Source organism: Bubalus kerabau, chromosome 1, assembly GCF_029407905.1.
Source record: "Bubalus kerabau isolate K-KA32 ecotype Philippines breed swamp buffalo chromosome 1, PCC_UOA_SB_1v2, whole genome shotgun sequence".
NCBI classification, from domain to species: Eukaryota; Metazoa; Chordata; class Mammalia; order Artiodactyla; family Bovidae; genus Bubalus; species Bubalus kerabau.
The window spans coordinates 54743864-54769205 of NC_073624.1; the positions used below are offsets into that span (position 1 = coordinate 54743864).

Consider the following 25342-nt stretch of genomic DNA (forward strand, 5'->3'; position numbering starts at 1 on the left):
TGCAAACAAAAACTACATAACAAACAAAAAACTCTCCACAAACCAAACCTCTTTAGGTAGCTTACATCCCCTGAGGCAACTTTTCTCCTAGGCTTTTACCTGAATCAAGTTGCTAAATTTGCCGTAGCCGTGGTTCATGGCCACTGTCGTAAGATTTTGCTGCAAAGATAGTAAGAATGGGAATGAAACTTTTATTCGTACAGTTCACAAGCACTTTAACAAAAGCTCAACTGAATAAAATGAGGGGAAGATAACATAGGAGACTCTGTAGGTTGTATGCCTGCCTTTCCATAACACAGGGGCCGGATGGCTAAGTACTGCATTTTCCCAAACTGCCCCGCAGCTGGAGTCCCACATGTGATATGGCATTCCCCAAGCAGAAGTGCTTGTGCAAAACTTATAGGTAGAAGACACGACATGAGGAGGTGGTGGCTGCTAGCTGGGATATTAGATCTTCTGATGGTCACAGGGCTGGAGGCATCTGATGTGCAGACTCTTCTCTCCTAGCGATGGGGCTGGAGACAGAGGGCACGGGCAGAGCTGGTTCTGGACAGCCCTGTGGGGGAGTCAGGTGTCCTCCCTTCACAAGTGCCCCGGCTGCTTTGTCCTCAGCTGTGTAGTGTCTGAATTAGGCTCTCTTGCTTTCCAAGAGATTTGGTGATATACTTAACATCTTTAGAAACTCCTTTTTATTTAAATGAGATACAGTGGATTCCACTGTCTGCAATGAAGAACCCAACACTAATAAGTAACAAAAAAGTTGAAAGTGTCTTTTCTGCCCATTGAGAAGATGTTTTACTCCTGGTTTAGTTTTAATCGTATCTGTCCATCTATCTGTCTATCTACCTACGTGCCTACCTACCTGTGGATCATCTATCATCTCTCTTATCATCGTTATCATCCATCTATGTAATTTCTCCATCTTCCAAATCTATGCACAACCTGCCCTATGGAAACTAAAGAATAATTTACAAAATCCATTCAACTATTTAAAAGAGACTTTCAACTATTTACTTCTTACTAGGAATAGTATTTCTTATGGGCTTCTCAGGTGACTCTACTGGTAAAGAACCTGCCTGCCAATGCAGGAGACGTAAGAGACTCAGGCTCGATTCCTGGTTTGAGAAGATCCCCTGGAGGAGGGCACGGCAACCCACTCCAGAATTCTTGCCTGGAGAATCCCATGGACAGAGGAGCCTGGCGGGCTACAGTCCATAGCGTTGCAAAGAGTCGGATATGACTGAAGCGACTTAGCATGCATGCAAAAACAGTCATTAATGGGGTTTTGTTTTTTGGGGGGTAGCATGACATGTGGCTTGTGGGATCTTATTTCTCTGACTAGGGATCGAAACCAGTATCTCCTGCTGTGAAAGTGCAGAGTCTTAACCACTAAACTGCCAGGGAAGCCCCAGTGAGGTTTTTAATAGTAACTTGACACTGAAGCAGCAAAATTTAACTGTCTTGAACAATGCCTCAAAAGCAGAATTGAGATAATAAATTACATCTTGTAAGTCACTCCATTCTGAGAGTCTGACAATGAGTTCACCCACCAGAATCATTCCAGAGGCATCTTTAGGGGTGATAAGCAAGTTTTGGGGAGACAGCAGTTTGTCTATGACGTGGATGATTCCGTTTGTACAGATGATATCACTGGATATGATCTTGGCTTTATTATTTATCAATACCATGTCCTGAAATCAACCAAAAAAGAAAAAAGAGGAAATGAGCACAAAGAGAAATAGACACAAAATACTTCTTCCAAAATATTCTGTGAACATTTTAAATCATCATGAAAGTGAATGTTCAAATAGAGCTGTGAGCAAAATCTGAAGATCCAAATTACTTAAGCATATGTCAAAAATATAATTTTCACCTGGAGAAGTTAATAGCAAATAATCTCCAATACTTTGGCTACCTGATGCAAAGAGCCAACTCATTGGAAAAGATCCTGATGCTGGGAAAGATGGAGGGCAGGAAGAGAAGTGGGCGACAGGGCATGAGATGGTTGGATGGCATCACCGACTCAATGGACATGAGTCTGAGCAAACTCTGGGAGATAGTGAAGGACAGGGAAGCCTGGCATGCTGCAGTCCATGGGGTTGCAAAGAGTAAGACACAACTCAGCGACTGAACAATTAACCAAAACAGTTATTTCACTGCAATTCTCCAATATGAAATAATAAGCTGATCAAAATCGGCTTCTCTTTCAGATGTCTTCTCTAGCAACCCTCCTTCTGACTCCACCAGATACTTTTCCCCTTTGTCATGAATTCCGCAGTCACCATGTGTTTCTTTTTGTTGTGAGGGAAGGCATCAGCATGGTCAAGGCTTTGAACAAAAGCTTTCATCCCTCCCCAGCTACTGCTGAAAGCAGTTCTCTTGACCGCCTGAAGCTGCCTTGCCTCTGAGTTTCAATTCCAGCTCTAATATTAATATTTACTTGCTGTGTGACCTTGGAAAAGCTACTTAACCTGAGTTCAGTTTCCTAATTTTTAAATTGAGGAAAATAATAATATCTACATTATGGGGTTCTGAGGATTAAATCAGTTAGTACATATCCCCAGTGGCTCCGGGATAAAGAATCTGCCTGCAATGCAGGAGTCATAGGAGACACAGGTTTGGTTCTTCGGTGGGAAGATCCCCTGGAGGAGGGCATGGCAACCCACTCCAGTATTGTTGCCTGGAAAATCACATGGACAGAGGAGTCTGGCAGGTTACAGTCCATGTGTCTCAAGGAGTCAGACATGACTGAGGTGACTTAGCACACACACATCAGACACTTAGGATAGTAGCCAGCATAGAGCAGTCATTCCCACGTGCGTTAGTTGTTATCATTATTATTACTCTTACTGCTCTAAGGAAGAGGAAAGAGAGAAGGCCCAAGGAAAATGAGCACCTTCCTGAAGTGGCTTCTCCTACCTGAGACACGGAGATGACAAGTGACTCCCCTTGGAGAGAAGTAGCATTTGGGGTCAATTTTAGGTTTTCCAGAAGCAGCTGGTGGCAGGCAATCACGTGATACCGAAGAATCTGGGGCATCAGGCCCCCTTTGTCCCAGTCCTTAATCTGCAATAGATCCAAGGGTTCCAGCCAGAGCTAGCAGCCCTCTGGTTGGAAACATTCAATAAATGCTTGCTACATTATTACGTATTAATGGATAATCCAGCATGAAGAGTCCAAGTGAATGTTAGACAGTAAAGGCTCTGATAAATTCTGCAAGAAAAGAACCTATTTATATCCCATTAATCTAGCATTCCTTTTTTTTTTTTTTTGAGGGGTGTCTATCAGGGTTTAAATTATTTAAGAATGGTTGGTCTTTCCCAACTTCCTACCCTATTTAGGGATGTCCTCTAGAAGTCTCTGCTAGTGGTGACCCCAAATCCACTTAAATGCTTCTCCCGATGGGGGTTCCCACACTGACAGGCAACCCCTTTCATTGGTGGTCACCTCCAGCTGATTCTAAATCTCCTGTTTAGAAGTGTCTTTCGTGTTGGCTCCAGGGTGATGCCCAAAGACTGTGTTCCAGTCCCAAAGCTCTTCTACCTACCTGCCTCTAGCTTCATGCTTACCTGGGGTTCCTCATCAAAGGCTGCAGATAAAGGTGCCAAGACGGTGAAGGGGCCAGGGCCAACCAGGTCTCGCACAGAATGTTCCTGTGGGGAAGGCAGGTGGGGGCCACATGCCATGTATTGGGTTGGCCAAAAAATTCGTTCAAGCTTTTTTGTACCGTTGTATGGAAAAACCCAAACGAATTTTTTGGCCAACCCAATATGTAACATAACATAACATAAGTAAAGGCAGGGGCTCAGACAAATAACAGAGAGAGAGTACATGATGGCAGAGGGGAGAGAAAAACCGAATGGGGAGACTTGTGTTTCATTTAGCCTTAGATTCAGAATCACCTACTTCCTTAGACATGGAAATAATGTTTATTTTTATCTGGTTGTAGAATGACATACGTTGACTGGTATGAAAGATTTGAAAATATAGTATAAAAAAGAAAATAACTACCCATAATCCCACCACCTAGAAAGATCTCTGTTATTTCCAGATAACTTTTTGCCACTGTGTCTCTTTCACACACTAAATGTTTTCTATGGTTGAGATAAGAATGCAAATGTAAGTAATAGGACAATTTACTCAACTGTTCTATGTTCTTGTCAAGGTTAAGGACCTATGGTTACTTATATTTTCTTCTAGATTTTAATCTTCTAGATTTTTTAAAATACAATTTTATTTATTTTAATTGGAGGCTAATGAAACCAATACAATATTGTAAAGTAATTAGATTTTACTCTTCTAGATTTTTATTCTTTTTCTTCAGTATCTCTGGACTGTATTCTGATGTAAGATTTAACTTAATATTTTCACCCGAAGAGTTAGTTGATTGCCCCAGTAATGCTTCTTGTCTCAACGGGTTGGATGGCAGTTTTTTCATAAAATACATTCTCACATGTGCAACGGGCAAGGGCAACCATTACTCCACTTGTATGCTGCCCACCTGGGGCCTGAGAAGTTCACAGATGACCAACACAGAGAGTACTGCAGAAATGTAGGTTCCAGGACTGTCTTCTATCTTTACCTACTCCAGAGGTTACAGATTTAACTCATATCTTTAACCCATATCAGGGGTTTGAGACCTAATTCTTCTAGTTAGACATACATACGCATTCTTACCAGCAACTGGAAGTAAAACTGAGATGTTTTTGGATTCTTGGGAAGCTCCTGGAAACAAAGACAAAAAGGTCCACTTAATGGCTGTGAATTAAACACAAGAACAATAGAGGGTTGTCACAGGGCAATTTCTCCAAGATTGAGAGAATCTACTATCTTTTTAGAGCTTAACAGGTGGCTCAGTGGTAAAGACTGCCTGCCAATACAGGAGATGTGAGTTCGATCCCTGGGTTGGGAAGATATCTTGGAGTAGGAAATGACAACCTACTTCAGTATTCTTGCCTGGGAAATCCCATGAACAGAGGAGCCTGCTTATGGGCTACAGTCCATGGTGTCGCAAAGAGTCTGACATAACTGAGTGACTGAGCACGCATGAATACACTGCCATGGCAGGCCTCTTAAACAAGTCTCATCTGTAGGCTCACGACTGATGTTCAGAATGACGATGCGGATATACCGTGAGTTCTAAAAGCTTTCTGGAGTCACCATCTGATTTACCTTGGAAAGGTTCAGCCATTTATAGAAGTACCTGAGCTTTAAGAGCATTTTTGCAAGTTCAAGTATTTAAAAAATCTGTCATAGGTTTATGGAAGATTTATTTTCTCTACTAACAAGAATATTTGAATCGGCCAGAATGCTCTGGTCCCTCTTTAAACCAAATAATAGGATGTTCCCTTTATAATAGGTAGAAATCTACAGGTATCACATCCAAGCATCTCTCTACCAAGTACAGATGTTCAGGTGTGTTCACACGCACACACACACCAACAACAGCCTACATCATGGCCATGCCTTTGAGTTACTATGTACTCTGTGCCTGCTACACACGTTCTCTCATTGAAATCTTATAACAACTTGCTTGGAATGTTACCATTATTTTCTTTTAAAGGCTAGAAAACAGATATATCACAAAGAGATGATATAATCTGCCTAAAGTCACATTACCATAATAACTGGCTGAGCTGAATTCATACCCAGGCATTTTCTGACTTGAGAACTGTTAATCTGAATCACTGCATGCCAGATCAAGTGAATTCTCATGGGAAGATAAAATTTCCATGTTTTATAGTTTTGTTTGTTTTACATTTTAGCCATGCTGTAGAACATGTAGAACTGGACATGGAACACGTAGAACTGGACATGGAATAACAGACTGGTTCCAAATTGGGAAAGGAGTACATCAAGCCTATATATTGTCACCCTGCTTATTTAACTTTTATGCAGAGTACATCATGAGAATTGGTGGGCTGGATGAAGAACAAGTTGGAATCAAGATTGCCGGGAGAAATATCAATAACCTCAGATACGCAGATGATACCACCCTTATGGAAGAAAGAGAAGAACTAAAGAGCCTCTTGATGAAAGTGAAAGAGGAGAGTGAAAAAGTTGGCTTAAAACTCAACATTAAGAAAACGAAGATCATGGCATCTGGTCACATGACTTCATGGCAAATAGATGGGGAAACAATGGAAACAGTGACAGACTTTATTTTTTGGGCTCCAAAATCACTGCAGATGGTGATTGCAGCCATGAAATTAAAAAACGCTTGCTCCTTGGAAGAAAAGTTATGATCAACCTAGACAGTGTATTAAAAAGCAGAGACATTACTTTGCCAACAAAGGTCCACCTAGTCAAAGCTATGGTTTTTCCAGTAGTCATGTATGGATATGAGAGTTGGACTGTAAGGAAAGCTGAGCACCGAAGAATTGATGCTTTTGAACTGTGGTGTTGAATAAGACTGTTGAGAGTCCCTTGGACTGCAAGGAGATCCAGCCAGTCCATTCTAAAGGAAATCAGTCCTGAATATTCATTGTAAGGACTGATGCTCAAACTCCAATACTTTGGCTACCTGATGCAAAGAACTGACTCATTGGGAAAGACCCTGATGCTGGGAAAGATTGAAGGCAGGAGGAGACAGAGGATGAGATGGTTGGATGGTATCACTGACTCAATGGACGAGTTTGAGTAAACTCCAGGAGTTGGTGATGGACAGGAAGGCCTGGCATGCTGCAGCCCATGGGGTTGCAAAGAGTCAGACACAATTGAGTGACTGAACTGAACTGTGTGGCATGTGTGATCTTAGTTCCCAGACCAGGGATCAAACCCTGTGATGGAAGTGCAAAGTCTTAACCACTAGACCTCCAGGTCCCTCCAGGGACCTCCCTCACATTTTAGTTTTATATGGAACAAAACTCTTGCACCCTTCTCAGTGCCTTAGATTCTTCACACAAGGAAGAAAGTAGAGTTCGCTTTACAGAAACATGCCTTGCGTTACCTGATGGATGTTGCCACGGCATGTAAACCCATCCCCAACGTAGTCTGGTTTGCAAGTACAAGTCCTTTCGTCTTGTCCAGTGTGGTTGCAGATAGCAAATTCACTACAGCCGCCATTATTCTGGTAAAATTTCCAAGGAGTGGGGGATAGGAATCAGACCAGTTAGCTTGCCAGCCCTGCCAATGTTCACAAAGCAATTCTGTATTGACATTCACTTTTTGTCTTACTCTCTGACTGGTTTCTTTTGAACTGTGGTATTGGAGAAGACTCTTGAGAGTCCCTTGGACAGCAAGGAGATCAAACCAATCAATCCTAAGGGAAATCAGTCCTGAATATTCATTGTGAGGACTGATGCTGAAGCTCTAATAGTTTGGCCACCTGATGCGAAGAACTGACTCATTGGAAAAGAGACCCTGATGCTGGGAAAGATTGAAGGCAGGAGAAGGGGACAACAGAGGATGAGATGGTTGGATGGCATCACCAACTCGACAGACATGAGTCTGAGTAAGCTCTGGGAGTTGGTGATGGACAGGGAAGCCTGGTGTGCTGCAGTCCATGGAGTCGCAAAGAGTTGAACACGACTGAGCGACTGAACTGAACTGACTAGTTTGCATTATTTGCTCTTTTCCTGAATTTGTGTTCCATCTCCCTAAAGTTGTAAGAGTCATCCTACTCACCCAGCCTTACACAGGCATACCTCATTTTACTGAACTTTGCAGGTACTGTTATTTTTACAGATTGGAGGTTTGTGATGACTTTGTGTTGTTGGATGATGGTTAGCAATGTTTAGTAATGAAGTATTTTTTTAATTAAGGTATGTATTGGGTTTGCCAAAAAGTTCATTTGGGCTTTTCCATAAGATGTCACAAGTGAATCCAAATGAACTTTCTGGGCAACCCAATACATTATTTATTTATTTAACTCTTACTGTCTTCTTTTTAAAATTGAAGTATGGTTGGCTTACATACATTGTATTTTTTTAGACATAATGTTACTGCATACTTAACAGATCTCAACATAGTGTAAATATAACTTTTTATGTATTGGGACACCAAAAATTCTTGTGACTTGCTTTATTGTAATAGTCACTGTATTTTGGTGGTGTGGAACCAAAGCCACAATGTCTCTGAGGTGTGCCCATATCTCAAGATGGCAAGTCCATCCCAGCAGATCTCCAGCCCTGAAGAGATCAGTCCAGAGCTGCCAAATGGGAAGTTTATCAGCACCCGGCAGTTATCTAGAAAGACATCAATCTTGTTTGACACTTCTCAGCTGAAGGCTAAACTCTAATCCATCATAGCAAAGTAATAGTCACCAGTCAGAAGGTAGTTGGTGTAAAATAGACAGACCATCATGGGGGACAGTAGGGACCTCGCCTGGAGAGAAAGGGCTTTAATTATGGAGTATCTGTGCTGTTTTCATGCTTGCAGGAGGCTCTCAAGTGGGCAGAGATATGGATGAGGAGGGAAGGTGTATGAACTGGGCCTCTGCCCAGTTCTGGGGATCAGAGCCTCATGGAGGAACAAGCACGAGAAGTGGCCAAGGGTGTGGCCTGTGAGTCAGACAGACAGGGGCTCAAGTTCTGACTCTGCCATGTGCTCGTTCTGTGACCAGGGCCAGAGACCCCTTCTCCTCCTGCTCTGGGGTGGATTATGTCCTCCCCAAAGCTATGTCTACATCCTAAGCCCTGGTCTCTGTGAATGGGACCTTATTTAGCAAAAGAGTCTTTGCAGATACAATGAAGGATCTCGGAGATGCGATGTCTTAGATTAATCAGGGGGTCTTAAGTCCGCTAGTGTCCTCAATGGAAGAGGAGATCCAGACACAGAGGTGAGGTCACATGAAGACGGAGGCAGAGACTGCAGTGTCTCCAACTCTGCAACTGGGACACGAGGAAGAAAAGGCCCAGAAGCAGCTCTGATGGAGGCCACCTCAACACTGCACCCTAGATGTAGGGAGGGGGCCGTACTCACAGTCAAGCAGACGTTGATGAGGGTGCAGACCTTCCCATCTCCAGTGTACTTTGGCAAACAGTTACAGACGGCCTGTCCAGGAAGAAGGCAGAACAGGGCATTTCACAGTCAGGTCCTGCTGTGCTGACTCTCACTCCGTCATCATCCGTCCAGTTTCTGAGGCAGTTTCCCGCTTGCTCACAGTGTGACAGGGACCGAGGGAGGCAGAGTCCGGGTTCCTGAGCCTCCAGCCTCCCCACCCGAGTCTTTTCGCCCCTCAACCCCTCCCCTCCTTTATGTGGAGTCCTCACACGCTCCCACCCCACCTAAGCTTCTCCCTAGGGAGGCAATGCCTCGGCCACAGGGCTGGGGAGTATGTGACTGAGAGAGGGCTTAAAACCGTTATCTTCTGCTGTTGTACATGTATTTCAGAGGCTCAAGCCCAAGAAAAATGGTAAGATTCTGGGCATCAGAAAGCTGAAAGAAAGGAGAGCGTGGCTGGAGACCTTCATGTTTCTGGAGCCATGTGGTGTTTGCACATGCCCACTTCTTCCCACCGCGCTGTGCTGTGTTAGTCGCTCAGTCGTGTCCGACTCTTTGTGACCCCATGGACTGTAGCCCATCAGGCTCCTCTGTCCATGGGGATTCTCTAGGCAAGAATACTGGAGTGGGTTGCCAAGCCCTCCTTCAGGGGATCTTCCCAACCCAGGGACTGAACTCATGTCTCCTACATTGCAGGCAGATTCTTTACCATCTGAGCTACCAGGGAAGCCGAAGAATACTGGAGTGGGTAGTCTAACCCTTCTCCAGGGGATCTTCCTGACCCAGGAATTGAATCGGGGTCTTCTGCATTGCAGGTGGATTTTTTACCAGCTGAGCTACCAGGGAAGCCCCACTTTAAGAAAGGCCTTTCTCCCACGAACCCTTTGTTCCCTGCTCCTCCTGCCTTCCTCCTCTTTCCAAAACAACGATCTCTAGGGGAATTCTTTCAGAATTTCCTCTAATGTATTTATTTCATCCTGTTGCTCCCTAGAGGTCTGTTCTCAGCCCCTCTCCCTCAGTCCTGGGTCTGTATCTGCAGGAATTGGCTCCTAGGAAAATGTAACCCGCCAGAGAGGCAGAGCTCACCTGGTTGGGTCCCGTCTGTGTGCACTCTGCATGCCTGTGGCAGCCACCATGGTTCTCCAAGCAGGGGTTGATCTCTTTAAAACAAAAATCCCACACCTGGCATAAGAATCGAGCCTTATTTTTAAGTAAAGGCATCTTGATGGATCCAACCAAGCAGAGCAGGTGTCAAAGCGTGAGTCGGTTTTCTTGGCAACTCTGTGGCTGAAATAACCCAACAGGGAGGGTGCTGGCTGTGGTTTCTCAAAACTGACTCCTCTGGGACGGGACTGTGCCAGCAGATGCGTATCTGCAGGCTTGACTCTGTCCCTCTGTTGAATGAATATGAGTGTTTGCAGCCAAGGACTTGAAATAATAGAATTTTGGAGTCTAATTCAGCATGTTATGAATGAAGAGATGTAGGAATTAAAAAAAAACCACATTTATAACCATCACAGTGTAACTGGCTCAGAGAAGAATCATCAGTAGATGCTCAATTTAGGAGGACATTTTGATGGGAAGCAGGATGTTTGCTTGGTGTGAAAGCATTTCCTATCCGATTGCTTATAAGCAGCCAAGGGAAAACAAGTAAATGGAAAACAAGTAGAAGGATCAGACAGCACCTTGACCGAGGGGTCAAAACTAAAGGCAGTTGGAAATTGCAGGTGAGAGGTGGTACCTACCTATGCACACGATGCCATCGCCAGTATAGCCTGCCTTGCACACACACACCCGGCTTCCTGGGGTGGTTCTTTTACAGACAGCCTTGGCAGAGCAACCTCCATTGCTGATCTCACAGGCATTGATTGCTATAGAAGAGAAAGATGACACAGAGCAGTAGAGGAGGAGGGGGAAAATTGATGTGTTTTTACTTGAGTGATTGAGAAATAGAAGTTACTTCAAAATGGCAGGCATTGGATTAAATATAGATAATTCAAAAGAATGCAAAGCACTAGATGTCACTGGTGAATTCTACCAAACAGTTAATAAATACCAAAATTTCACATGCTCCCCTAAAAACTGAAAGAGGAGGGAAGACTTCTCAACTCATTCTATGAGACCAGTATTACTCTGATACCAAAACCAGGAAAAGCTATCACAAAACAACTATAGGCTAATATCCTTCATGAATATAGATTCAATATCCTCAAGAAAATACTTGCAGGTCAAATTTAGAAATATATAAACGTGATTACATACTATAAGAAAGAGGTACTAATATAGGAATACAAGATTGTTTAACATCCCCCAAGTCAATTAATGTAATAGAGCACAGCAACAGAATGAAAGACAAAAACACAATCATCCTAGTATAAGGAGTGAAGCCTTTTGTCAAAATTCGATATTGTTAATGATAAAAACACTCAATAGACTAGGAATAGAAGGCAACTTCCTTAACCTGATAGAGGACATTTTTCACTTATGAAAAACCCACAGCTAAGATCGTGCTTAATAATGGCAGACCAAATGCTTTCTCCCATGATTAGGAATAAGGCAAGTAGGTCTGCTTTTACCACTTCTGTTCAACACTGTGTTGAATGAAGGTTCTGGTCAGGGCAATTAGGCAAGAAAGAAATAAAAGGCATTCAGATTAGAAAATATGTAAAGGCATTTCTATTTGCAGATAACATGATGTGCTATGGAAAATCCTGAAGAATCCACTAAAAAGAATTAGAGTGAATCATTGAATTCAACAGTGTTGTAGGCCACAGGATCAACAGTCAAAAATCAATTGTACTTCTAGACCATAGCAATGAGCAAACTGAAAATGAAATTAAGAAAACAATTCCACTTACAATAGCATCAAAAGATGGACTCCATTAACAAATTATAAAACACTCTGAAATCTGCAAACATTGTGGAAAGAAATAGAAGATGACCTAAATAATAGAAAGACCTTCCATGTTCACTGATGGAGAGAATTAATATTGTTAAGGTGGCATTACTCCCTATATCTGATCTACAGATTAAACGCAATCTGTCAAAATCCCAGTTGATTTCTTTGCAAAAACTGACAAGATTATTCTAAAACTTGTATATAAATTCAAAGGGCCCAGAACAGTCAAAACAATCTTTAAAAAAAAGAGCAGAGTTGGAGGACTCACACTCCCTAATTTCAAAACTTACTACAAAGCTTCAGTAATAAAGACAGAGTGGAACTGGCAGAAGGATCCATATGGAATTAAGAGTCCAGAAATAAACTCAAACATCTGTGGTCAACTGATTTGCCACAAAGGTGCCAGACAATATGTTATTTCCATCACAGGAAGAATGATCTTTTCAAAAATTGATACTGAGACAATTAGATATCCATATGTGAAAGAATGAATTTGGACCTCACTATATATACAAAAGAGCTTCTCTGATGGCTCAGTGGTAAAGAATCCACCTGTAAAGCAGGAGACATGGGTTCGATCCCCGGGTGGGGACGATCCCTGGAGGAGGGCATGACAACCTACTCCAGTATTCTTGTCTGGAGAATCCCATGGACTGAGGAGCCTGGCGGGCTACAGTCCATAGGGTTGCAAAGAGTCGGACAGACTGAAGCGACTGAGTACACAGGCATGTATACAAAAATCAATTCAAAGTGGATCTAAGATCTGGAGTCCCAAGGTGTGTGTATGAGTCCTGGCTTGCCCTTCATTCACCATTGTGACTTTAGACAAATGATTCAATTAGTATGAATTTTGGGGTACACCCATACAAGCTTATGCGCAGGTTTGGATAATGTATATGAAAGTTTTATAGAAATATTGAGCATTATATTAACTTACAGATGACAAAATGATGCAAAGAGAAGTCAAGCAACTGTCCCCAGGTAACATACACTATAAGAACATAGACTTAAACCCAGGGAGTCTAACGACAGGACTGTTTATAACAGCTGCCGTTTTGCTATCTCCCCGCAAAACAGGGGGCAAGAGAAATTACAGTTATTTGTCTTTCCATTGTTTTCACTGGTATGTTGAACACATCCTACTTCAGGGAACACCTGAGACAATCCCCAGGGTCAGATGATCTAGAACGCAAATTGGTAAGGACCTCCCTGGTGATCCAGTGGTTAAGAGTCCACCTGCTTTATAAAGCAAGGGACATGGGTCCAATCCCTGCTCTGGGAAGATTCCATGTGCTGCAGGGCAACTAAGCCCGTGTGCCACAAGTACTGAAGCCTGCATGTGCTACAGCCCGTGCTGTGCAACAAGAGAGGTCACCATAATAAGAAACCTGTGCACCACAGCTAGAGAGTAGCCTCCCACTCACCACAACCAGGAAAAAGCTAACGCAAGCCCAAATTTAATTAATTAATAAAAAAAAGAAAGCAAACTGGTGCAATCATTGTCCAGCTCCACCACAGTCTGGACCGAAGCCTTCGTGGACACAGTGTCAAGAGAAAATGATGCTGTTTCCATTTTTTTCTAGCACTGAATATGTATTGGTCACCATAAGAGCGTTAGCTCATATTTATTGAGTGCTCTGTGCCAGGAATGTTCACAGGTATTAATTAAGTCATGCTGCCATCCAACAATCCACTGAGCAAGATTCTCTTATGACCTACAACTTACAGATGACAAAATGATGCAAAGAGCAGTCAAGCAACTGTCCCCAGGTAACACAAAGTGTAAGAACATGGATTTGAACCCAAGGAGTCTAACATCGGGGCTGTTTTTGACAGCTGTCTCATTCTGTTGTTGTACGTGGAGAGGTCATTTCATCCCAAATTGCTCTGCAAGGGACATAGTTTTATGTTTACTTTAAGGGTAGTTTAGAGACCATCCAAGGCCATGTGGGGAGTGGGAAAAAGAACCAGGGCTCAAGCCTCTTTGTGTCCCATTTCAGAGTCCCCATGCCCATGCCACACCCTTGGTCAGCCAAATCCATGATTTTTAAAGCTCTCCAGGTGATTCCAATTGTGGCCAAGACTTAGAGAAGAGAACCAGGGCAGTGGCCCCGGATGTTCCAAAACCAACACATCTAATCCGTGAATAGTAGGTGTCCTGCCCCTGAATGAGGTCAGCCACCCTACCACATCCAGTTCCCCATCACTGCTCGGTAGCAGCTGTCCATTTATTTATTTTTGGCCTCATCACACGGCAAGTGGGATCTTAGTTCCCTGACCAGGGATCGAACCCACACCCCTTGCATTGGCAGCATGAAGTCTTAACCACAGGACCACCAGGGAAGTCCTGCAGCTGCCCGGTTAGTCTGCAGAAACACAGATCTCTCAATAGCTTGGGTTACCCTCCACCTAGCAAATTCCTTACTTACCTGTGCAGACGGTCCCATTCCCCTGGAACCCTGCTGCACATTTGCACAAGGCTGTGCCATCCAGATTGAGAAGACAGCTGCCAAGAGAAAGGGCAAGTGGTGTTTACAGAAAAATGCACAACATCCCGCCTCCTGCCTGGATGGGACTCACAATACCCTTCCCCCTAGGATCCCAGCTCCTGCCCCATGAGGCACTCAGAGGTCCTCCATAAGGCTTGGGAGGAGAGTTGATCCCTAGCACAGCCCTGCCATGGGCAGCTAAAACTGCAGTCATTTATCAGGCAAACAACAGTGTATATGGAGGCATTGGTCCAAGGATACGGAGGGCAGCTGCCCATATTCAGAGAGCATCCTATGTGCTCAAACCTATACTTCACACACTATTTGACGTAACCTACACAATATCCAGTAGCCCTAACAGGTAGGTCTATCATTCTTCCCATTTTACAGATGAGGAGACCAAGGCTTAGAGGCCTTAAATAAGTGGATCAAGGTTATACAATCAATGGAAACAACAGAGGCTGATTCAAGTCTAACTCCAGCTTCTGGATTCTTAATGAATTAACCCATTAGCTCCTCTGAGTGTTATGAATATGAAGTTCACTTATGAAGACAGAAGGCGTGGCTTTGAATTGCAAGTAAGGTTTGATGAAATTGAGGCCCACCAGGCTCCCTCTGCTTCTGTGAAAGGGTCCCTGTGGCTTGAACGGGGGTAACAACTGGCACTCTGCCAACGTGTCAGGTAGCTCAGGGGGCAGCTTGTTCAAAAGGCTGGATCTGGCAAACTGACGGTGGCCTCATTTTTAGTTTTTACTTAAATCAGCCCTGGGATTTCTTTGGAAGGAATCATGCTAAAGCTGAAACTCCAGTACTTTGGCCACCTCATGCGAAGAGCTGACTCATTGGAAAAGACTCTGATGCTGGGAGGGATTGGGGGCAGAAGGAGAAGGGGATGACAGAGGATGAGATGGCTGGATGGCATCACTGACTTGATGGACGTGAGTCTAAGTGAACTCCGGGAGTTGGTGATGGACAGGGAGGCCTGGCGTGCTGCGATTCATGGGGTCGCAAAGAGTCGGACACGACTCAGCGACTGATCTGATCTGATCTGATCATAAATCCTCAGAAATGGTCTCAGGAAGCTTCTTCCCTAAAGATGGGGTCTGGTGGACACATACTATTGGGAAAAATCCCCTTTGCATCACTCCCAAAGGTGGCCAGAGGGCACCTACTTGGCACTGGTGTGGCAGGTCCCGTTGCAGTTGTCTTTTGTGATCGCTGCAAAAAAAGAACCAAATGCTGTCAGACTTTTTAAAATAAATCTCACTCAAGAATATTCTTTTAGTACTTGGTGATAGGAAATGATTTAGTTCCTCACAAGTTAACTGGTACACATCGTGGGAACTATGTGACCATGTAAAGTCTCTTTTACCTTGGTTTCTAGGAAGCTCAGAGACAAATCTGAAGGTCAAATACACCGATGGAGTGTCTCCTGTGTGCAAGGTGGTGAGGCTGCACACTGCTCCCCGGGGTTTAATTTCCTATTTTATTGGGTTGGCCACAAAGTTCATGTGGGTTTTTGTAAGAGCTTAGGAAGGCCCCAAATGAATTTTTTGGCCAACCCAATGTTTATACTTTCTATGTTCATTATTCTTTTTTTTTCATCACTTTGCTACAGAGTGATATAAATAAGCAAATTTTGTTGTTATTTGGTCACTAAGATGTGTCCTACTCTTTTGTGACCCCATGGACTGTAGCTCCCCAGGCTCCTCAATCTATGGGATTTCTCAGGCAAGAATACTGGGGTGGGTTGCCATTTCCTTCTCTAGGGGAACTTCCTAATCCAGGGATCAAACCCACAACCCCCATCACCACTGGCAAGTATATTCTTCACTGCTGAGCCACCAGGGAAGCCCAAATAAGCAAATACCTAATTATAATTAAGTTATTGTTGTTGTTATTTTGCATGTGCAAAAATAGCCCAAAAAAGAGCCTGGCATGTAGCAGGTACTCACTACCTATTTGCTGAATTAATTCCTAAATTTCCTGGAGCAATATTACATTCTTATTCTTGGATGCCCAGCTAACATACTTCCTGGCAGGGGAGGATCAGGCAAGAAATTGTTAGAGATGATGGAAAAGTACCCACTGAGCTGGTCGCTCAGGCTAAGAGCTTTTGGGAAAGAAATCCTGTTAGGCTTGGCCAAGTTATATAGAAGGTCCTGAAACAGAGGCCTGGCTGTGAGAGTGGTTGTGCTCCTGTGAGAGGGAACATTTACAGACTCCGATGAGCTAGGTGGATGCAGTGCCATTCTGTGCCTTTACATGCGCTAGTCCCTGAGTCCAGAAATCTCTTTCTCTCTGTTCTGTTCTGAAATCCCAGCCACCTTTTAGGGCCCCCTTTCTGGAATCTGCTCTAGACCTTTGATTCAGTTAATTGATAGAGACCACGTGGTGTGCTCTTTTGAGAAGGATGTGGCGCCCCTATCTGACCTCAGAGGGAAGAGTGCAATGATCAATTAACCAATTAACGATGTCTGACATGACTCTGGAGTGGGGAGTTTGCATGCGAACAAAGGATAATCTAGTCTGGTGGAGAGGTGCTTTACTCTGCACTCTTATATCACAATTTTTTGAATATGACTGAACACTTATTTCCATTACTAGGCTGAAGCTCCTTGTACAGACTGTGCTCCTTGTACAGACTGTGCACTGGAGATCAGGCTGGAAAACTGGGCAAGTGCCAACTGGCAAATAGCTTTGTACTACACCCTCCTAACAGAAACAGAAGATATTAAGAAGAAGTGGTAAGAATACACAGAAGAACTATACAAAAAAGATCTTTATGACCCAGATAACCATGATGGTGTGATCACTCACCTAGAGTCAGACATCCTGGAATGCAAAGTCAAGTGGGCTTTAGGAAGCATCACTAAGAACAAAGCTAGTGGAGGTGATGGAATTCCACTTAAGCTATTTCAAATCCTAAAAAGATGATGTTGTGAAAGTGCTACATTGAATATGTCAGCAAATTTGGAAGACTCAGCAGTGGCAATAGGACTGGAAAAGGTCAGTTTTCATTCCAATCCTAAAGAAAGGCAATGCCAAAGAATGCTCAAACTACCGCACAATTGCACTCATCTCACACGCTAGTAAAGGAATGCTCAAAATTCTCCAAGCCAGGCTTCAACAGTATGTGAACCATGAACTTCCAGATCTTCAAGCTGGATTTAGAAAAGGAAGAGGAACCAGAGATCAAATTGCCGACATCCGCTGGATCATTAAAAAAGCAAGAGAGTTCCAGAAAAACATCTACTTCTGTTTTATTGACTACACCAAAGCCTTTGACTGTGTGGATCACAACAAACTGGAAAATTCTTCAAGAGATGGGAGTACCAGGCCACCTTACCTGTCTCCTGAGAAATCTGTATGCAGGTCAAGAAGCAACAATTAGAACCGGACATGGAACAACAGACTGCTTCCAAATTGGGAAAGGAGTACATCAAGGCTGTATACTGTCACCCTGCTTATTTAACTTATATGCAGAGTGCATCATGAGAAACACTGGGCTGGATGAAGCACAAGCTGGAATCAAGATTCCTGGGAGAAATATCAATAACCTCAGATATGCAGATGATACCGCCCTTATGGCAGAAAGTGAAGAAGAACTAAAGAATCTCTTGATGAAAGTGAAAGAGGAGAGTGAAAAAGCTGGCTTAAAACTCAACATTCAGAAAACTAAGATCATGGCATCCGGTCCCATCACTTCATGACAAATAGATGGGGAAACAGTAGAAACAGTGAGAGACTTTATATTTTTGGGGGCTCCAAAATCACTGCAGATGGTGACTGCAGCCATGAAATTAAGATGCTTGCTCCTTGGAAGAAAAGTTATGACCCACCTAGACAGCATATTAAAAAGCAGAGATATTACTTTGCTGACAAAGATCCATCTAGTCAAAGCTATGGTTTTTCCAGTAGTCATGTATGGATATGAGAGTTGGACTATAAAGAAAGCTGAGAGCCGAAGAATTGATGCTTTTGAACTGTGGTGTTGAATAAGACTGTTGAGAGTCCCTTGGACTGCAAGGAGATCCAACCAGTCCATCCTAAAGGAAATCAGCCCTGAATATTCATTAGAAGTACTGATGCTGAAGCTGAAACTCCAATACTTTGGCCACCTGATCCAAGGAACTGACTCATTGGAAAAGACCTCGATGCTGGGAAAGATGGAAGGTGGGAGGAGAAGGGGACAACAAAGGATGAGATGGTTGGATGACATCACTGACTCAAGGGACATGAGTTTGAGTAAACTCTGGGAGTTGGTGATGGACAGGGAGGTCTGGGGTGCTGCAGTCCCTGGGGTTGCAAAGAGTCGGACATGACTGAGTGACTGAACTGAACACCCTCCTAAGGTGCTTTTCCTATAGGCAATGAAATTTCTCCTCCTGGAAGCAATGGAGAATCACATCAGGTCACTAAGTCCTGGGGCGTGGGTGGGAAATAATACTAGTCCAGATATTTATGTCCCCTGTCCCCAGTTCATACTTTGAAATGTAATCTGTAATATGTTTGTACTTGAAGGTGGGGACTTAGGTGATTAGGTCATGGGTGTGGACTCTTCATGAATGAAACTAATGTCCTTATAAATGAGACCCTGGAGAGTTCCCTTGCCCCTTTTGCCATCACGTGAGAGGACAGCCCTCTACAACCCAGAAGAGGGCCGTCACCAGAACCCAGCCATGCTGGCACCCTGATTCTGATTGCTAGCCTCCAGAACAAAATAACTTTCTGTTGTTTATAAGCCACTCAGTCTATGGTACTTTGTTATAGCCTGAACAGACCAAGACATCTATGCTTTAGACGGTTCTGTGTGGCAGCAGCGTGAAGAACGGAATGGAGGAAAATGTGACAGAAGGCAAAGAGATGGATCACAAGGGTACTGGTGAGAGGAGAAGCAGGAGGAAGGAGCTGAAATAGTTCACCTATGGTACTAGGGACAGGGCAGGGGGAGGCTGAGAGGGTGGCTCCAAGACTGGGTGAGCAGGTGGGGGTGGACTGGGGTCTTTCTCCACAGTAGAGAAAGCAGGAAGAAGATGAGTCTGATGGTTCATCGTTGGCCCCGCTTTCTTCCCCTCATGGCACAAATACACCTCTACCTGCTTAATGACACCTATGTCTCCAGCCTTGGCCTCACTCTTGAGACTTCCACCCACACACTCACATCTGCTCTACAGTGACTGTCTGGAAACCTGCATTTTCCCCAGTCTGCCGGCTGCTGGGGCAGGGACCACACACTGCTCATTGCCGTGTCCTCCAGCAGGAGCTCCAAGTGTCTGATGAATGAATGAGTGAGCTAATACCTCCTGGGAATCTCCACCTGGGTGTTCTCCCGCCCCTCAATCTCACCCTCCTGCCCCTAAGCTGGACTCTTCCAGAACTGGCCCATCATCTACACAGTGGACCCCTCCCTCCCTCTTCCTTTCTTCTGTATCTCTAGTCACCTCGTGCTCTTGATTGTAACTCATTTGGCAATTAAGTGTCTTCATTTTCCCTGCCACAGTCAGGCCACCACCTTGGTTCAGATTTTTGTTAACTGCCTCCTGAAAACCTGTGCAGCCTCCAGGTTGTTCCCTGTCCCTTTAAACGTGGTTGGTCCTCCTGTGCACACGAGGGTAGTTTATGATACAACAGATGACCTCCTGATTATCCTTGGCTGTAACTTTTGTCTTGCTCTATTTCAGGGATTCCCCCAGGCTGTCTTCCTGTTTATGTGACCCCGTTGCTCCCTACTTCCCTCTCCCAGACCCTCTAAACCCTTGCTTGGAACACCAGCATTTTACATCTGCTCTAGAGTATCTCCTTGGCTTGAGACCATTTACACTTCCAACTTTAGCTTTTCAATGAAATCTGTGTTACCCTGATTTTTAGCATCACCTGAAGTTTTGGGCAAAGACACTCTTTCTGATAACTCCATATCCCTGGAGCTTTCATTGGGCTGTCAGGGACCTGTGAGTCCTCTCCAGCTCCCGCCCCAGAAGAGGGGGGCTCTCTGATACCTGCTTCCAGGGGTAATTTCTCCAGTCCAGTGTCAGAATGACCTTTCTAAAACACAAATCACATCATACTGCTGACTTGCTCAAAACCCTTAAAAGGCTTCCCAACAGGAAGCTTCAGCAGAAGGTCTACCACCCTTAGGCTTCCATGACCTGACTCCTGCCCACATCTCTAGCCTGTTCTCATTCCACGTTCCTCTTTGCCCCTATATTCCTCTCATCCTGCAATCCTGTAGTTCTATAGATGTGCAGAACTCCCCCACATCTTTGGGCTTTTCCATAAGCTTCTTTCTGTGTGAAATTTTCTCTCCTCATCACTCTCACAGGGACACATAAGGAATCATCAGTGCAGTAGGAAAGGGGAGGGTTCAGGAAAATGGACCGGCTCAGACCCTACTGAGAGTGGGAAATAAACTGATATAATCTCTTGGCAATAAGTAGCAAACTTTTCCCCCAAAGTACCAACTGCTAACTCAGAAATTCCATCTCAAGGAATCTAACCAAATGGATTAATAAGATAAATGCAAATATATATGAATATATACACACACATATGCATGAATATATATATATATATATATATGAATGAAATAGTCTTTGCAGCATTGTTTATGATAGCAGAAAACTAATTTTAAGAACATGGTAAAGAGAATGGCTACCCACTCCAGTATTCTTGCCTGGAAGATTCCATGGACAGAGGAACCTGGTGGGGTACAGTCCATGGGGATGCAAAGAGTCAGACACGACTGAGCCACTAACACAGTCTGATGATCGGATATTATATAGAAATTAAGAAAAAATGATATTTCTCTATGTAGTTATTCACATGAAAAGATATTGATCATATATATTATGTGAAGTGAGAGACTCACAAAACTGTGTGCAGAGCATGGTCCCATACACATGTCTATACCTAGAAAAAGGCTGGAAGGCCAATATGAAATACTAATGATAGTTTTCTCCCTGCCTTGGGAGTATGAATAATTTTTATTTTCTTTGTAATGCTTTTATTTTACAAACTATTTTTGCTGCAAGTAGGAATTATTGCCAAAGAAAGAAATGAAGATGCCATTTCCGTTTTAGGAGGAAAAAATAGAGAACAGATCACAAGGGCCAGAAGGTTGGCTCTTACCACTGTCACATTTCACTCCTCGCCAGCCCACATCACAGTCGCAGGCACCATCACCCAAGGGTCCTCGATTGCATCTCCCATGGACACAAGTACACACTAAGTGGAAACACAGCCACGCATTGTCAGATTTTTGACCTGTGTTCAATAACTCACTTTTGATTTACTACAAAGGTTCACTTCTGCATTTAAATTCTCCAGTCCACTTCCAGATAATTAGTGTCACTAATGGGTGGGTGCGGGAAGGGACTGGATTCCCAGGAAGGGCAGGGGGCATAGGAGTGGGCTAAATGGTGAAACAGGTTGTGCTTCAACAAAGACCACCCTTTGGGGACTGTGTAGCACTGCGGGGCAGTGACCCAAGCAGTGTGAGAGCGTCCTTGGCTCAGGTTATCAGAGGAGCCAAGGTTATGTGGGATCCCTTGGGATGGAACCATGTTTATTCCCTAGGAGTAGGTTTCAGAGAGAAGTCTGCTAGGATCCTTTAAACCTGGTGAGGCACTGCCTTCATTGACTACATAGAAATGCAGATTCCTTTGTTATGCAGCAGTGTGGTGAGTGTCTTTAGGAGCTGGATGAAAGCTAAGGATGCCTTTCTCAGAAAAAAGCATTCAGCCTTGGGGGTTTGCTGGGCCCTGTGAGGATCATCTGTGGATCCTAGGTTAGGAAATCCTACATAAATGCAAGTATATAATTCTCCCATATAACACAGAAAAAATCAGCACAGTAATGCCAAGTACATATTATACAGCCCAATTATAATGATTCAATTATATACTGATTTTTGTCTGGCTTGGGCTGGCTGATGAGAAAACAGTGATAGCCAGGTCACACGCATGACTCTCAATAGAAGGTAGAAAAAATGCTTTGTTTTCCCATCATGGATTAGAAAATCCCTTCTTTCCTGTCAGCCCCCTCATAAGTGTGTGCCCCTGGCCACAAGAAAGTCAGGGTGAGAGACTGCAGGTGACTTAGCTAAAACAGATCACAATTTTCGTAAAAACAACATAAAGCATGTGGCTGGCTGTGTGGACCAATAGAGTGACCATCACATAAAGGGCCTGATTCAAGAACAAGGCTTTGGAGGGCAGCAGGGTGTGCATTCAAATCTCACCAGGTGTGACGTTGGGGGAAGTCATTCAACCTCTTTGCCTTAAGTCTTCATTTGTGAAAAGGGGGCATGAACACTCCAGTATATATGGTTTCCGTGTGGATTAAATGAGATAATGTGCACAGAGTTGCTTTTCAAACAATCACACAATGTCCAAAACTGAGTGTAACCACAGAGACCAGGGCCCACAGACTAATACAGAAACATGGGTGGGTTGGACAATGTCAATGAGCAGATTGGAGTGGGCTGGTAGGTGCAGGTTAGTCAGTACTGAAAATGTTTGGCGTTGCTGCCAGTGCAAATTACACAACATGGAAGTTCTTGTAATTCACATAATAATGGCGGCGGGGGCGAGGTGGTGGGGGGTGGATTCCAGCCTGCCCTGGACACCAGCTGGTTAGGGAGCACGTATTTAGACTCTTTCCTCCTGCACTTCCGGTTGGTTTGGGGAGCCCGCTGGGGGTGGTGGGGTACGCACCTTGGTCGCAGTGGATGCCGTACTTGCCCTCAGCGCAGGTCTCACAGGCCGTCCCGCTGAAGCCCCGCCCACACTCACACACGCCTGTGCCATTGGCTCCGTCCAAGCAGATCCCGTTTCCGAAGCAGACGTTCTCAGGTTTCCCTGGGCAAGGCTGGCACTGGGGGCCAAAGTAGCCCGCGCAGCATTCTCTTGTCTGAAACAGAAGGGCCAGGCTGGGTGGGGACAGGGCCATACCGCCGTCCTTTGGACGTGTCCAGCCACAGTGTGGACATCTTGCAGGCGGGACTGGATGCGTGCCCGTAGCCTTGACCCATGTGGAATGGTTATAAGGGACGGGGACAACATCCCCCAAGAACGGGGCAGGGGGCATGCAATTTCCACGGGTGCCAGCACCAGCATGGAGGCTTCTGCTGAAGAGCTAGGAAGGACCTGAAGGAAAAAGGCAAGCAGGAAGAGAGGGTGAAGAAAAGTGAGAAGGGAGGAGGGGGAGCAGGAAGAAAGAGTCATGTAGGTGATGCCAGATGGGCCCTGTTGTTGTTTAGTCACTAAGTGGTCTCCGACTCTTTGCGACTCCATAGACTGTAGTCTGCCAGACTCCTCTGTCCATGGGATTTCCCAGGCAAGAATACTGGAGCGGGTTGCCATTTCCTTCTGCAGGGGATCTTCCCGACCCAGGGATGGAACCCATGTCTCCTGCATTGCAGGTGGATTCTTTACCACTGAGCCACCTGGGAGGGGCCCTGGTCATCCCCAAACCTGGCCCCTGTGTGTTGTGTTATTTCATCTGGTACTGAAGGTTGGGAGGCAGGTGAGACCTTTGATGTTCTATAATGACTCCCTTATTTCCGGGAAGCCCTGCAGGATTATCTGCTTGCTTGGGCCTGCTTTTATTCTTGAGTGCACTAAAACACAACATCTCCTGCAGCTGCACGCTCCACAACTTAAGAGCTGAATCACTGGCCTCTGGGATTGGCAGAGGCTGTGTCTTCTGTGAAAGGAGCAGGACAGGATGTTATAGAGAATTTTCCTGCAGATTCCAAAGCCACAGCCGAGAGGTCCCTAGCCCTGGGGTTCCACTTTTCTAAATGACCAGGCGCCCCTGTTCTTGCTTTAGGGAGTTGCCCGTTTCCTGTCTCTTTCGCTTTCTTGTGAGAACAGGAAGACCTCTTAGCCTCCTGGTGCCTCTATTTCTTCATCACGAGACTGAAAATTGCAGCTGTCAGCAGTGTACGGACTTGTAGTATGGCTATCCTGAGTTTTAGTGCTACTCTGGCTATTCTGAGTGACAGCTGTAATGGAGATAATGAGGGACTTCCCTGGTGGTCCACTGGTTAAGAATCCGCCTTGTAATGCAGGGCATGTGGGTTTAAGCCCTGGTCAGGGAACTAAGATCCCACATATCATGGGGCAGCTCAGCCCATGCACCAGAACTAGAGAGCCCAGGAGCCACAACGAAAGATCCTACATGATGCAGTGAAGGTCTCATATGCTGCAACTAAGACCTGATGCAGCTAAACAAATAAATATTTAAAAATAATGAGAAGGAAGGCAAGATGGCAGAAAGCATCCATGCAAAGGCACTTTGGAAAGTATAGCATATGATCATATGCATATGTTTCTCAATATTACTGCCATTGTTAGAAGGCTTATTAAATTGTTATACTCACAATGACGGTTTTCACACAGTTTGGCTGGCACCCTAAGAATGGGGATCGCCTGCCCATGAAATAAATGGTATAGAGACATCTCCTCATCTCTTGGCCCTATGAAATAACAGCAATTATATTAATATCAGCTTTTCAGTTAGGACAAAGCTTTCTAATCTCTGAAAGCAAGGGGGTAGGTGATACATTGCTGTCTCTCTAACTGAAATGTTCTGGAAAGGGAGGGGGTTGGCTTCTTGGAGCTGCTTCATAAAAAAAGAAAATGCAACATTGAAATGTTGGCTGCCAGAATACTAGATGGCAAAATGCAGATAATTATCCCTTAAAATGATACTCCATAAAGAGAACTTTTCTTTAGAAGATTAGTTCAAGTTAGGAAGAATCATAGAGTATCTCAGATAAAAGCATCTTCCCAACCCTCGACATTGAACTGAGACTTGGTTTCTTTTTATTTATTGGTTGATGGTTGCCTGGTCTGAGGCAGGATTAAGGCTGTTTACAAAGACTCATACAAGAGTAAATGCAAACTCAAGTGAGAAGAGTCAGCATTGTTATTATCATAAATTCCTATTGTGCCATGGAAGGTGCGTGTGTGTTGATTCTTTGTAATTGTTGGATCCTCTGAAGCAC

The 25342-nt window shown here is 44.3% G+C and overlaps 1 protein-coding gene across 1 annotated transcript in view; it reads right to left on the minus strand.

Annotated features, from left to right (window-relative positions):
- Positions 1–25342, minus strand: part of STAB2 (stabilin 2) — a 167842-nt gene that overhangs the window by 40305 nt on the left and 102195 nt on the right. Inside the window, exons 37-50 of the mRNA XM_055575011.1 lie at positions 24716–24811; positions 23046–23241; positions 21460–21555; positions 15504–15549; positions 14272–14348; positions 10689–10814; positions 10030–10103; positions 8923–8994; positions 6950–7069; positions 4678–4725; positions 3570–3653; positions 2920–3066; positions 1551–1691; positions 100–159 (exon numbers count right to left, since the gene is read on the minus strand). Of these exons, the coding sequence (XP_055430986.1) occupies positions 100–159; positions 1551–1691; positions 2920–3066; positions 3570–3653; positions 4678–4725; positions 6950–7069; positions 8923–8994; positions 10030–10103; positions 10689–10814; positions 14272–14348; positions 15504–15549; positions 21460–21555; positions 23046–23241; positions 24716–24811 (1383 nt within the window). The remainder of the gene's footprint in view (positions 1–99; positions 160–1550; positions 1692–2919; positions 3067–3569; positions 3654–4677; positions 4726–6949; positions 7070–8922; positions 8995–10029; positions 10104–10688; positions 10815–14271; positions 14349–15503; positions 15550–21459; positions 21556–23045; positions 23242–24715; positions 24812–25342) is intronic.